The sequence below is a fragment of the Bufo bufo genome, chromosome 4 (genome assembly GCF_905171765.1).
Source record: "Bufo bufo chromosome 4, aBufBuf1.1, whole genome shotgun sequence".
In the NCBI taxonomy this organism is placed as follows: domain Eukaryota; kingdom Metazoa; phylum Chordata; class Amphibia; order Anura; family Bufonidae; genus Bufo; species Bufo bufo.
The window spans coordinates 245,819,175-245,833,828 of record NC_053392.1 but is presented as its reverse complement, the minus strand read 5'-3'; the positions used below and the strand labels follow the sequence as shown (position 1 = coordinate 245,833,828).

Below are 14,654 nucleotides of genomic sequence, written 5' to 3'. Positions count from 1 at the left end.
GTGGTGAGTACCGACCCATGAAGTTGAAGTAGCGGTTGAGAGGGTAGAAACTTGTGAAGCTGACTGTAGGTGTCCAGAACCCTTGACTGGACACCATTTGTTGTGCGTGGGGTAATATGAGATGTTGACGGGTGAATGCTGACTACTCTTGGAGTGAGGTATGGTCAGGATGTAGTGATCCAGGTGGGAGACAGGTGGGAGACAAGAAGACAAGGTGAGATTTGGGACGTGGAGGTTGTAGTGAATTCACCGGGCCTCAGGAACCCGTAGAAGGCTAAGTAAATTGCAGTTTTGATGACGGCGTTGGTATCTGTATCAAAAGGCGTGGCATCCAGCAAGTCGGATAATGCTTTGAAGACATGACTGTTGATGGGCAGCCTCTGGGCTGGACGTGCGGGTTCCGTCTTCTGAATGCCTCTGAGTATTGTTTTGATTTGGTGTGAGGCCATGAAGCTGATGTTGTTGGGATGCAAGATTAGCATATGATGTTGAATGCCAGTAAGATATAGTTTGATGGTGTTGTATGACATTTGAGTTTGAGGTGGCAGAAAGAAGCAAACCCCAAAAGAGACGTCATGACGAAAGGGTGCGTGATGTTGTGTGTTCCAACAGGAACCTGTTGAAAAGTGTGAATGCTCTGTTGTACGTTCTATGTGTATTGACTGACAGCGCTAAGTGGGACAAAGACTGGCTATGCCGCATGATGACCTCTAGTCCAGAATGAGTTGTTGAAATGACGGGGTGGTGGAGGCCGTGGGTGATGCTGATGGGAGAGCCTGATGAAATGCCTGAAATTTGAAGCGAGACAAATTGTCAGCTGCCGAATTGCACACCCCCGGGACATGGAAACAATGCAAGAAGAAATTATTGCAGGCGGCCAGCCAAGTAAGTCTTCGCATGAACCTCATGATTGTGAGGGATTTAGAACGACCTTTGTTGATGATCTGGCAGGTTGCTTGGTTGTCTGAGTAGCACCGGACCGACATGTTTGCCCATAAATGACCCCACGCCACGGCAGCCGCTATGATGGGATAGATCTCAAACAGCGCTGAGGTAGTGGAGAATCCTTCCAGACCCTGGACCGCAGGAGGCCAGCTGCCCCACAGCCAATCGTTCCCAAATATGGCCGCAAAGCCTGTGGTAGATGCCGCATCTGACCAGATAGAGGGGGAAGAGTCCGACAGCTGAGGGAGAAACAAGCTCCTGCCATTCCAGGTGGACATAAATCTCCTCCACATGCCCAGATCCGCCGCAGCGTGGGCATCCAGGGACAATCTGTGCGAGTCGTGTAGGAACAAGGGGAAGAGGTGCAGAAGCCGTGATATGAATGAGCGACCCTGGGGGTATGATGCACATGGCAAAGTTCAGGGAGCCCAGCAGGGACTGTAGTTCTTTGCGGTTGCAGGTGCCGAGTTGAAGATAGCCGTCTATGTGGGTGAGAATATCCTGGATCTTCCCGGATGGCAAACTGGCTTGCATTGAGGCTGAATCCAGCTGGATACCCAGGAAGGTGATGATCGTGTCCGGCCCCTCTGTCTTCTTGGTGGAGAGGGGTACCCCCAGTTCCTTGAACAGCTCGATGGTGGCTCTGAGGCTGGAAGGGGGGGGAAGTGTTTTCTTCCACCAATAGGAAATCATCAAGGTAATGTAATACCAACGGGCACCTTGCTACATTCAAAAGCAACCAGCATAATGCTTCTGCAATATGTCAAAGATGGCCCGGGCTACTTTTGGACCCGAAGGTCAACCGGGAGAAAAAATAATAATCCCCGGACCACTTGATGCCGTGCAGGTGCCACAGTGTAGGGTGAATCGGTAGCAATTTGAAGGCGTTGGTGATGTCGGTTTTGCTGAGCCATGCCCCCACCCCTGCTTGTATGATGGCTGTGATGGCGTGATCTATGGTGGTGTATTGCAGAGAGAATTCCTCCGAGGGAATGAGGGAGTTGAGACTGGGGGTTGCCTGACCCGTGAGGCGCCGATAGGTCGATGATGAGCCTCTGTTTCTGGGAAGATTTTCCAGTGACAATGCCAATGGGGTTTGGTGCGCCATGTGGCGAATGGGGGGAGTTTTGAAAGGACCTAGCACAAAGCCCTCTGTTACTTCTTGGGCTATGAGGGCGTCAATGGCGGTGGGGTTGTGTAGAGCGGATAAAAGATTGGGACATTCCAGGGTGCCAGCTGGCATATACAGTATGCCCGTGTGGAAGCCTTCTGTCAACCCCGAAATGAGGAAATCTGGGAGATGCCTGGATGGGTGTTGTGACATGAACGCGGTAAAAACTGGCATGTTGATGGTTGTTAGATACGGTTTTGCAAACATTTTATTTGGACACATGGATTTGGCATGCGCCCGGAAACATTTGGTGCATATATGTAACAACTTGCACCCGCTGTAATTACAGGACCCCTCAATTGAAATTATTGCAAATCATGGATTTGCCTAGAAATTTGATCGGCCGACCCAGCTTGTCCCGGGCCAACCTTTTCCGGGACCCCGGAGGGACCAGCTGCTTGTGAGAGGGCCTGTCCTGTTCCGACGTGTTCGGGCAGAAATTGGTGGTGTGGCCGTGGAGGAGCAAGTGCGCACAGGCTGGGGTCCTAAGGCCTGCGAAAGTGGCGACAGAATATGACCGTGTCGATCCCTCGCCCAGTTGGAGCGGACTCCGTACTGGGAGAAAGCCCCCGCCACTTTTCAGCGAAAAAAAAGACCTGTGATAGGTCGTAAAATGCTGATCCTCCGTATTTGTTGCCCAGGTCCACCAGTTTGTGCATGTAGAGGTCAAATTCCTCCCTTCTGTTGGGGTAGACCGCACAGATGACCTCTCTATAGATTCCGAAAGCCAAAACGAATTCGGGAATGGTCAATTTCCTATTGAGCCGGGCATCCCTGGACTTGACCACAACTGAAACCTCGTCATAGGCATAAGTCGTGTTCTCGACCACATCCTGGGAGGCAATCAGAAGGGAGGCCAGGTTACATCCTTACCTTCCAGGATATCCCGTTTTAAGTGCTCTGTTATCATATGTCGCCGGGTTGACTTCCTGTCCTCCACGCTAACGGACGGCGTGATCACCGGTAATCCAGCCGGTGCCGGTGATGCGCCGGTGGCAGACCTGCCAAGGAAAGGGTCCGTGGTGACCGATTCTAGCCTCTCCAACCTGGCGTTGACTGTCGACATGGATGTCATCAGAGAGGCCAGCATGGCATGGATGTCCCCGGTGCGGACTGGCTGGGTCCTTCCCCCGCATCACTATTATCGGTTGATGCGCGCAGCAGCCGGAACAGTATCCACTTTCCCCCGTGGCGGGGAAGGGAACATGCCGTTTCCTCAACTCCGCCGTGATGCGCGGAATTGTCCAGGACCGGATGGATGCTGGACTGCTAGATCGTCTCCCAGGGTAGCATTGACGGATCTAGCAGAGGGTGCCAGGCAGGGAGAAGTTTTCTTAACCCATCCAGAGACATACTAAAATTAGAATAGTTGATTAGCTTTGAGGACACACAGGATCGTGCTGGCAAGCTAGCTAGGCCGTACGGCGAAAAAATTACACTTGCATGGTCACAGATGAGGCCCTGCTAATTTGCCAAGCGGCTTGAGAGGCTCTACCTATGATTTGGCGCGAGGGTTAATGAGGCCACTCGTGGTAGTGGCAGGAGCGTTGGCCTCTCGGTGACTGTAAGACAGGACTAGGGGGAAGGGATTGACAGTGAGGCCCTCTCTATGCAACACGCGAGGCGGCTTACTAACGAGGTGGCGCGTTGGCGGTTTGCCTCTGTACGTTTGAGGCGGGGTGTCGGCCTCGCGGACCACTAACTGGCCTGCGAAGCCAAGAAGGGGGTAACCTAGTGGGATGATGGTGCCCCTAAAGCCACACGCTGACCCTAACGGGACCATCCGAAATGTAAGGAAGAGACTTTGTTTAATGAGCAGGTGAACGTACCTGGTAGTAAGAAAAATTCTCCCCGGATACACGGTAGTGCAAAAATACAATATAGGTTGACCGCCTGAAAAAAGGGGGAGGGTAGACATAAATAGTGTGATGAAATGTGAAATGTATATGGTACATATGCATGACCCGGAGGATCATGACGGTTGTTAATGAAATTGACAGTTTGCCGCCTGGTGTGAAAAAGACCAGCGCGTGCCGCATGCCTATGCACAAGTGGGAACGTGCCGGCTTGCAATCCAATGGTATGTATTGGTTTGTGTCTTTTTTTTTTTTTTCAGCAACCAGTTGATATCTCTTCCCGCCATTCTTTTTTTTTTCTTTATTAGCAACCAGTTGATATCTCTTCCCGCCTTTTTTTTTTTCTTTTTTTTTTTCTTTATTAGCAACCAGTTGATATCTCTTCCCCCCCCTTTTTTTTTTTTTTTCCTTTTTTTGTGTGGGGCTGCTGGGTGTGATTTTTAACTGCAGGGGCTCCCCGGTTGTTGCTTTAGTGGGGCGTGCTGGAAGCCCCCCCTGCAGCCTGTGCAGGAGGGGCCTGCTGTGTGACCGGCGCCCCCGGAGCTCTGCCGACCAGCCGAGCCGGACCGCCCGACGGGCGGCCCCCCGCATCAGATGCAGCGCGAAACGGTCGCCGGGACAACCGCGGCATGCGCCGACGAATCGCTGCGCATGCGCATAGTACCCCGGCCGCCCGTGCGCAGACCAGGCACCGGGACGCGGCCCGGGCGGGCCATCGGCCGCGTGGCAGGAGTAGCGGCAGGACAGGCAGGAGGCGGTGGGGAGGGATGCCTTGTGGCAGCGGTATGCCCAGTGGAGGCGGACATGAATGGAGGGTGTACCGGGTGCACCGCAGCTGGCACCTGTAGCCGTGCACATGAACATGAGGAGGGGGGGGGCATGAATGTGGATGATGTGGGGTGATATGAACTAACCCAGAAATGGGGAATGAGCCCGGAACCACCAGGGTGCTGACCGGAGTGTTGGTACTGTGGGAAGACGCCAGAATAAGACATGAGAGAAATGAGATGCCGGTGATTGATGCGAGAAACCGTGACATTGGTGCAGCGTGTATGAGATGAACAAACAGAAATGGGGGATTAACCCAGGAACCATTGGCCGCCTGCTGCAGAGCTGTTGACCGGAATGGTGGTACGGTTGTGAACAAATTGTGCATGAACAGGCGTGACAGAAATGAATACTGGTGACTTGTATGAAAATCCGTGACATTGGTGCGCGTTTGATTAAATGGGGCAGGGGCAACCGTGAGGCCCTGGCTGTACCGTATGAATGACTCACAGTTTAACGGGCAAACGCGACCCACAGTGAACCGAGTGAAGCTGGGAAAAAGAACAGCAATGCTCCAAATCCAGAAACAGACGGCGACGAAAAGCTTTCAGAAATTCAGCGGCTCGCAGGTAATTCTCCAGAAATTCCACAAGCGACTTCCTCTCACAAAGCTCAGAACCTCAGACGGTGCAGGAGCCAGGTAAGGGGGGTGCCCTAAATAGGCTGGAGACGGACCTCAGCCCCTCCTACAAATCCAGGCAAATGCCTTAATACATATATATATATATATATATATATATAAAAGTCGGATCGGCTATCAGAAAGGTGAACCTAGCCTATCTAACCGTATCTACAACAAGCAGTGGAGTTATGCCATAACTGCTGTGGTAGGGCAGCCCTATGGCTGAGTTCACACGGGCGTTTGCGGGAAAAGGTGCAGGTGCGTTGCGGGGAACATGTGCGATTTTTTCAGCGCGAGTGCAAAATATTGTAATGCGTTTTTGCACTCGCGTGAGAAAAAATCGCGCATGTTTGGTACCCAAACCCGAACTTCTTCACAAAAGTTCAGGCTTGGGATTGGTGTTCTGCAGATTGTATTATTTTCTCTTATAACATGGTTTATAAGGGAAAATAATAGCATTCTGAATACAGAATGCATAGTAAAATAGAGCTGGAGGGGTTAAAAAAATATTTAAAATAATTTAACTCACCTTAATCCACTTGCTCGCGCAGCCCGGCATCTCTTCTGTCTTCATCTTAGCTGTGTGCAGACCTTCTCGTAATATGTTCATATGTTAGTCAACATAGGAGTAAATCGTTTCTGGTTACCGTCCACTCTTTCAATCGCATATGCATTAGCCACCTCCAAGAACGATGTGCCGGGTGCACATGACAAAGAGGTAAGGTAGATGGAAGTCACTGTGATATATACGGTATATTTCGCACCTTTCATCGTGAAAGGACATTTGCGTTCAAAAGTGGGTTATTTTACTATGCATTCTGTATTCAGAATGCTATTATTTTCCTTTATAACCATGTTATAAGGGAAAAATAATAATGATCGGGTCTCCATCCCGATCGTCTCCTAGCAACCATGCGTGAAAATCGCACCGCATTTGCTTGAGGATGCTTGCGATTTTCACTCAGTCTCATTTACTTCTATGGGGCCTGCGTTGCGTGGAAAACGCACAATATAGAGCATGCTGCGATTTTCACGCAACGCATAAGTGATGCGTGAAAATCACCGCTCATGTGCACAGCCCCATAGAAATGAATGGGTCAGGATTCAGTGCGGGTGCAATGCGTTCACCTCCCGCATTGCACCCGCGTGGAATACTCGCCCGTGTGAACTCAGCCTAAAGGGGCCAAGAAGAGCAGACCTTAGAGTAAATATATACATACCGTTGCGACACCCACTTTTGAACGCAAATGACCTTTCACGATGAAGGTGCGGAATATACCGTATATATCACAGTGACTTCCATCTACCTTACCTCTTTGTCATGTGCACCGGCACATCGTTCTTGGAGGTGGCTAATGCATATGCGATTGATAGAGTGGCCGGTAACCAGAAACGATTTACTCCTATGTTGACTAACATATGAACATATTACGAGAAGGTCTGAATCCTGAGAGCTGCAGACTGAAACAAACAATGGTGAATCTGTTGGAAGGGCCTAAATGAACTCCAACCATTCGCCAAAGGCCCTGATCGGACACCAACTGTTCCTGGTGGCAAAAATACTTCACCTCTACTTATTCCACAGGCCACACTTTTTTATATATACTGTATGTGTATGTATATATATATATATATATATATATATGACCCAAAAGTTAGAACATGGCGTATGCCGTCTTACTCTAGTAGTAGATTAAGCGAAATGTGTAAACCCACCAGGCCGGGGGAACCATAAACGGGAATACATGGCTATTTCGATTAACGAGCTAATGTTGCCTGTAATAAGGACAGAACGTACACAATACCTGCAGTTGTGACAGGAAATAAGCTTAAGGTCGTGATAAACTATGTATGCTGCACCTGTAGTAGTGATAGGATTTGTCGTGTCTGTAGACGTGACAGACTTCGTAAATTGCGCCTTATTACTGTACCTCCTACTGGAAGACAGACCGATACCCAGGACTTAGGCCGGACACCAACACCCTCAGCCCGAGTTTGTAGATGAAGTAAGCATGCCTAGGAGAAGGTGATGTCCGCAAAGGCAGGCTTGGGATGACTGCTTATAAAGAAAACAATGATTTTTCTTTTAGACCCAACAACCTAGAAAATAAAAAAGTCAGAGAAAAACAATAATGTGAGTGAGGCTCTAATGGCACAAGCCACGCGTGTGAGCCACCACAGGAAAAATTGTATTGCGAGCCACAGATGACCAAGCCATGCGAGCGTGTCTGAAGGCAGAAAAAGACATGGAACCTACTTGTGGTGGGACCACGCAGCCGGCCTCGAATGGCGGAGTTATGTGTGTAAAATTTAAACGGAGAAGCCATGTGTGAGAGACTATGGCGGAGCCATGCGTGTGAGACTCTAATGGCAGATTTTTATTTATTTATTTTTAAATATAAACCACTTATGCAGCACCAGTATGACTTGGGGACTCGCATAACCATGACTCTCTCCGACAAACCTAGGATGCTAACCAGCCTACAACCATATTGTTACCCCTAACGAACAACATGAAGAACGGTCATCGGGCCCCCGAAGCCAAGAGACTGAACTGGAGGACCTTACAGTGACGACAAGTAATTAAAATGCGAGCCAGACCTAATGGAAAATTCATAGACATTAGTGATCCGAACCATGTCTTAAACAAAACATTAAACCAACCGTGAACCGTGAAATTGAAACAGATGGGAGAAAAACAAGAGCCAGAGGCATTTCAGTTCGCTAAGAGAAGACCCTTGTCATGACAAACGAATGAACAACTGTGAAAACATAGTAGGAACTTACTCCTATTGGCCCACTGACCGCTAGGGAATATTTGGTTAACTGTGGCAGGAGACCAATCTGAGTGAATGCGAATCAGAAGTAAAGGAGACCATTCTGAGTGAATGCAAATCAGGACTAAAGAACACCACAAATTTATTATTTTTTCTTTTTTTCTTCTTCTTTTCGAAGTGAACAGAAAAGGTAGGCCTATGGAATGTAACAAACCACCGAGGAAAAACGTAAGCCTGAAAAGAAAGCAGCTATGTTTATCTGAAGAGCAGTATCAGAGCGGTGTGCTGATTGCCCTAGTAAGAATACTGAGTAACCATAATGTAGCAATGAAAAGAAATGCAGCTTTAAGTGGAAGCAGAGTATAACACATGATGTAAGAACAAGTGGGTGAATGCAGCTCTGGATGTTAGTGGTGCCTAAAAACATGGTATGGGCACAGCTCTGAGTATGAGTATGAGGAGCATGGTATAAAGCAGCCGTATGAATGCAATCTGAAAGTGAGCAGAGTATTAATGTAATGCAACAGCGAACGCTGCTCTAGTAGTGAATGGCGTATAGGACAAAATGTAAATGCAGACACACCGATGTAGCTTTGAAGGTAACAATACTAACCACAATCATTCGAACATTAGCACCCAACCCCCTTCGCCCCAGAGCGCTACAAGTCACGGACCGTGTAACCAAGTCCGATCCTACCGTGAATGCCAGCACTCGCCTGGCACCTTCTGCCATTGCCCAGGCGCGAACGAGCCTCCATATGATGCTGCAGGGGTGTTTTTATTATATTTTTCATTTTTTTATATCGATGGTCACCACAACACCACCTCGTGTTGGCCTAAGAAAAACAAACGTGGTTAAAACATAAACCCTGATGCAACGCCAATTAATTGACATATAGTGTACCTATAAACATAGCACAGAACCGCTGACACATGCTTGCCCATAAAATAATGTTTATTGAAACGGCCAGGCAACAATCCTAACCACCATCATCCGACTATTAGCGCCCAACCCCCTTCGTCCCAGAATACTGCAAATCGCGGACCGCAGTGTGAGTCCTGTGCAGCAAGTTCGATCCTACCGTGAGCATTCGCCCTGGCATCTTTTGCTGTTTACCCAGACGTGAACGAGCTGCCACACAATGCTGCGTTTTTTTTTTTTTTTACACGACCATTGATACCTGACCCTTCCAACAACTAAATGAATAAAATACCATCACTTAAACACAGCGTGCGGAGCCTGGAGACACGCGTCCCGTATGTAACAGGTATCAGAAAACATGCGACCATACCTATTCTAGGCACATGCTTACACCAATAACAATATGCAATAGCCCCCAACAAGCCCCTAAACAGCCGGACAAAATATACTAACAACAGTCATTTGACCATTAGCGCCCAACTCTGCTTCGTCCCAGCGTATGCGCAGACCGCAATGTGGGTCTCGTGCAAACAAGTCTGAACGTGAACGAGCCTCCGCACGATGCTGCTGCATTTTTTATTTTTATTTTTTTAAAATCGACCATTGATCCACATTTACCATCACTTAAACACAGCATGCATAGCTTGAGCCAACTGCAGACATGCGCCCCGCATGTAAACCAGGTATCAGAAAACATACAACCATGCCTACTCTAAGCACATGCTATCCCAATAACTGTATGCAATGGCCCCACCAGGCCTCTGAATAGCCAGACAAACAATACTAACAACCATCGTTCGACCATTATAGCCCAAACTCTGCTTCATCCCAGAGCGCTACATGTGGCGGACCGCAGCGTGGGTCCCGTACAAACAACTCCGATCCTAACATGAATACCAGCGCCCTCCTGAGACATTCTGCCGTCGCCTAGCGTAAGGAACCTCCACACCATGCTGCTGTATCCTAGAGCTGAGCCAGAGGTAGTGAAATCAGCTGAATCATCGTCAGCCTGGGCCCACAGGTGCCTATAAATAGCCTAGTAATCAGCCAGCCTGGGCCCACAGGTACGTATGAATAGCCTTGTAATCAGCCTCCCCTCCCACAAATGCAGCAATTGCTATATATATACAGTACAGACCAAAAGTTTGGACACACCTTCTCATTCAAAGAGTTTTCTTTATTTTCATGACTATAAAGGCATCAAAACTATGAATTAACACATGTGGAATTATATACATAACAAACAAGTGTGAAACAACTGAAAATATGTCATATTCTAGGTTCTTCAAAGTAGCCACCTTTTGCTTGGATTACTGCTTTGCACACTCTTGGCATTCTCTTGATGAGCTTCAAGAGGTAGTCCCCTGAAATGGTCTTCCAACAGTCTTGAAGGAGTTCCCAGAGATGCTTAGCACTTGTTGGCCCTTTTGCCTTCACTCTGCGGTCCAGCTCACCCCAAACCATCTCGATTGGGTTCAGGTCCGGTGACTGTGGAGGCCAGGTCATCTGGCGCAGCACCCCATCAATCTCCTTCATGGTCAAATAGCCCTTACTTTCAAAGTTTTCCCAATTTTTCAGCTGACTGACTGGCCTTCATTTCTTAAAGTAATGATGGGCACTCATTTTTCTTTACTTAGCTGCTTTTTTCTTGCCATAATACAAATTCTAACAGTCTATTCAGTAGGACTATCAGCTGTGTATCCACCTGACTTCTCCTCAACGCAACTGATGGTCCCAACCCCATTTATAAGGCAAGAAATCCCACTTATTAAACCTGACAGGGCACACCTGTGAAGTGAAAACCATTTGAGGGGACTACCTCTTGAAGCTCATCAAGAGAATGCCAAGAGTGTGCAAAGCAGTAATCCAAGCAAAAGGTGGCTACTTTGAAGAACCTAGAATATGACATATTTTCAGTTGTTTCACACTTGTTTGTTATGTATATTATTCCACATTTGTTAATTCATAGTTTTGATGCCTTCAGTGTGAATCTACAATTTTCATAGTCATGAAAATAAAGAAAACTCTTTGAATGAGAAGGTGTGTCCAAACTTTTGGTCTGTACTGTATATATATATATATATATATATATATATAATTATAATGTAATCCATGTGAGTCCAATTTCTGCCAAGAACCAACAGAGCATTTTCATACATTGTCATTTGAAGTGTTGTAGGATGTATCAGTAATGGACCCAAAATGGTGTTATGTCATTATTCTGTGTTTCCAGAGGTAGCTCCTAATATCCTAGAGCATTTTCATGGACTTTTTTTTTGTATTTTAGAGGGCAAGAACTATATGCAACAGGCTGCAGTACCACTGGATTCAGAGACTCATGGAGGGGAAGATGTTGCAATATTTGCCAAAGGTCCCATGGCTCATCTTTTCCATAGTGTGCATGAAGAAACTTATGTAGCACACGTCATGGCATATGCAGCATGTTTGCCACCATATACTGAGTGCCCACCAGAACGACCAAAGAGTAAAGTGTCCTATATCACTGAAAAGCCTAGCCTTCTCCTGATGTCTGCCATGTGGCTGTTATATTTTCCTCAGTGGGAAGTGTAATATTCATCTCAAGGACCTTGATGTTGCCTCAGTAAAAACAACAGACAAACATTCATTGTAATCGATGGCCAAAATGAAAACTACTGAAAAGCAGAAAGAAGATTTAAACCTCATGCACACGTCCATTGTGCGGCCGTTCCGTGCATTGGGGACCGCAATTTGCGGTCCCCAATGCACGGGCAAAGTCCGTGCGGCGGCCGTGACGGATTGAGACCCATTCAACTTGAATGGGTCCGTGATCCGTCTGCACTGCAAAAAAATAGAACATGTTCTATTTTTATGCGGTGCGGAGGCACGGACAGAAACACCACAGAAGCACTCCGTAGTGCTTCCGTGAGGTTCTGTGCCTTCGTTCTGTACCGCAGCTCCAGATTGCAGACCCATTCAAGTGAATGGGTTCGCATCCGTGATGAGGGGAGTGCACGGCCGGTGCCCGCATATTGTGGACCCGCTGTTTGCAGGTCACAATACGGCCACAACCGGGCGATGGCCGTGTGCATGAGGCCTAACACTGCGGAAACAAAAAATTAAAAGCCGGGTATAACTATGACTGAGTTCAAAGCGCCTTACATGAAGTAACCCGCACTGAGGTGACTATTAACGAGAAGCAGTAAAACCTTTTGAACCCACATACGCGAAACTGTGGGTGGGTGATCATATGTAGCTTTCTGTCAGCAAGTGCCCACAGCCTGCCTGCTAACTCAGAAGATTCATACATACCTGTTCCATGCACTATGGTCCACCACGCTGTCTCCCTCTACTGGTGCCTGCGCTGTTTACATCTGGTGGTGCACGGACATGGTCACATATACCTCTCTAGACAATGACTAGCTTCGGAGGAGATGTCCGGCTTGTGGCCACATCACTGCTGAAGCCAGTCATTGGCTGGACCATTGCATGTGACCATGACCATGCACCAGCGGATGTAAATTGTGTGGGAAGATGGAAACAGTGGATGCAACACAGAGGACTGGATCTGCATGGAACAGGTAAGTATGAATCTTTTCTTTCAGTAAGCAGACTGTGTACACTTGCTTAAAAATCATTGTAACAAGAAAATCCCTTTTCTGATAACACATTCCCTTTATGCCCAAAATAGGCTACATATTTAAAGGGGTTATCGAGGCACTGATATTGATAACCTATCCTCAGGATAGGTAATCAATATCACATTGGAGGTCCGAGTCCCAGCACCCCTGACGATCAGTTGTTTCAGGAAGCTACGGCGCTTCAGCTGTGGCCTCCCGGCAGCCATTGACTTAAATGGGACTCAGCTGCAACTAGGCCATTTGACTGACGTACTGTGACCTCATTGGCCCAGGAAGAGGTCTAAGTGCTCACTGAGTGCTTTGGCTTCTTCACAAAGCTGATCGGTGAAGATCCTGGGAGTCGGGCGACTGCCGATCTTATATTGAGAACCTATTCTGAGGATAGGTTATCAATATCAATTCCCGGATAACCCCCTTCAGGACAAAACCTATTTTGGTCATAAAAGGAATGTGTCATCAGAAAATGACCTATTGTTTAAATCACTTATTAAAAATCATCTCATATCACACCCCCACATCAGATCTCAGATCAGACCCTCATATCAGACTCCAATAGCAGACCCCCATAACAAACCTCAGATTAGACCAAAAATAAGTACGGTAAGTATGCACAGTGTCAGGTCATAGTGCGCACTGTGTGTCCTGATGCTATACGTAGTCAGGACAGTGCAGTGCGAGCCTGGAGTAGCCCAGGGGTGGTGAGTACAACCAGCGCTAGCAGCGCTTCACTCACCACTGCCCACACCTACTGCATACTAGTGAGCGCTACGTAATGGAATCGATCACTATTATTTGCTTTATAAGAAGCGCTGCCAAAAACACCCACTTTTGAGGGAAAAAAGTGCATCTCATAAAGTGAAAATACTTCTATATTTTTAATCCTGCATTTTCAAACTGGTGCAGTGGCCGGGTTTGGGGTGGCCCCAACGCTACACTTGGTCCCCTGGACACCGTCAAGTGTGTAACGCCCCAGAGTGGCATTACTACTTCTGCACCTTGCTACTATCTCCTATGGTTAACCTAATTCTGTCTATTTATTCCCAGGTCCTGTACAATGTGCATTCACAATATTGTTATGTAAATGTTCACGTGTTATATGCCTGGTTCAGCCGCAGGTGGCAGCATAAATGGCAGAGCTACAGGTACAGAGAGTGGAACCTTCTCTTCCATTCTACCCCCCCCCCCCCCCCCCGTGGTGTGGTGGGTTTGTCCCACTTGCTGCAGGGAGGGAGGAGTTCAATTTAGAGTTTAGAGTAGGGGAAGGAAGCAGGTGCACTTCCCTGCTGGACGTGCTATGTCTAGGCCAGCTAGAGCACCTTCAGCTCTGCTGGATGTGGAGACCACATTTTGAAGCCTCTGAAGCCAGGAGGAGAAAGTTTTCCCTGGACAGATCTAAAGACAGACCAGACTACAAATTTAAGTACAGCACACAGAGGAAGCTAAGTTATTCAGCTATCCTATCTGTACAGCAGAGCCAGAGAGCTGCAGATGTAGCAGAGAGGAGTTTGCCTGCCACAGTAATGCTAACGCCTGCTGGAACCAAGACCAAGCCTGAAACTGTTGGAGAAACATTTATGCAAAGTAAAGCTGTTATCAACTTCATCACAAGGTCTGGACTCCATTTATTTCTTCAAATCCCACAATTATTTCCTCTATTTGCTCTGCTTCAGACGACAAAGCCTGGGTTCCAGCGTATCCCAGTAGGAGCACCGTGACACATGCAACAACATTAAGGGACATTTAGGCCACCCTACACCACTCCGGAATTCCTACACCTGGGTACCATCTACTTCCTCACTAAAAGGGGCCCTGTACCCTTGTTACTTCACTGCAACTGGCGTCACGAAAAACATTTGCTTTAAGGGACCCATGGCCGTTGCTGTGTGTCGCAGGTGTCACCACATGTTGCTGCA

The 14,654-nt window shown here is 47.7% G+C and overlaps 1 protein-coding gene across 1 annotated transcript in view; it reads left to right on the top strand.

Annotated features, from left to right (window-relative positions):
- LOC120999141 (intestinal-type alkaline phosphatase-like) overlaps nt 1-14,445 on the top strand; it is a 94,990-nt gene extending 80,545 nt beyond the window's left edge. The window contains exons 10-12 of the mRNA XM_040430014.1: nt 11,409-11,669; nt 13,745-13,883; nt 14,412-14,445. Of these exons, the coding sequence (XP_040285948.1) occupies nt 11,409-11,669; nt 13,745-13,883; nt 14,412-14,445 (434 nt within the window). The remainder of the gene's footprint in view (nt 1-11,408; nt 11,670-13,744; nt 13,884-14,411) is intronic.
- Nucleotides 14,446-14,654: the final 209 nt, after the last annotated feature.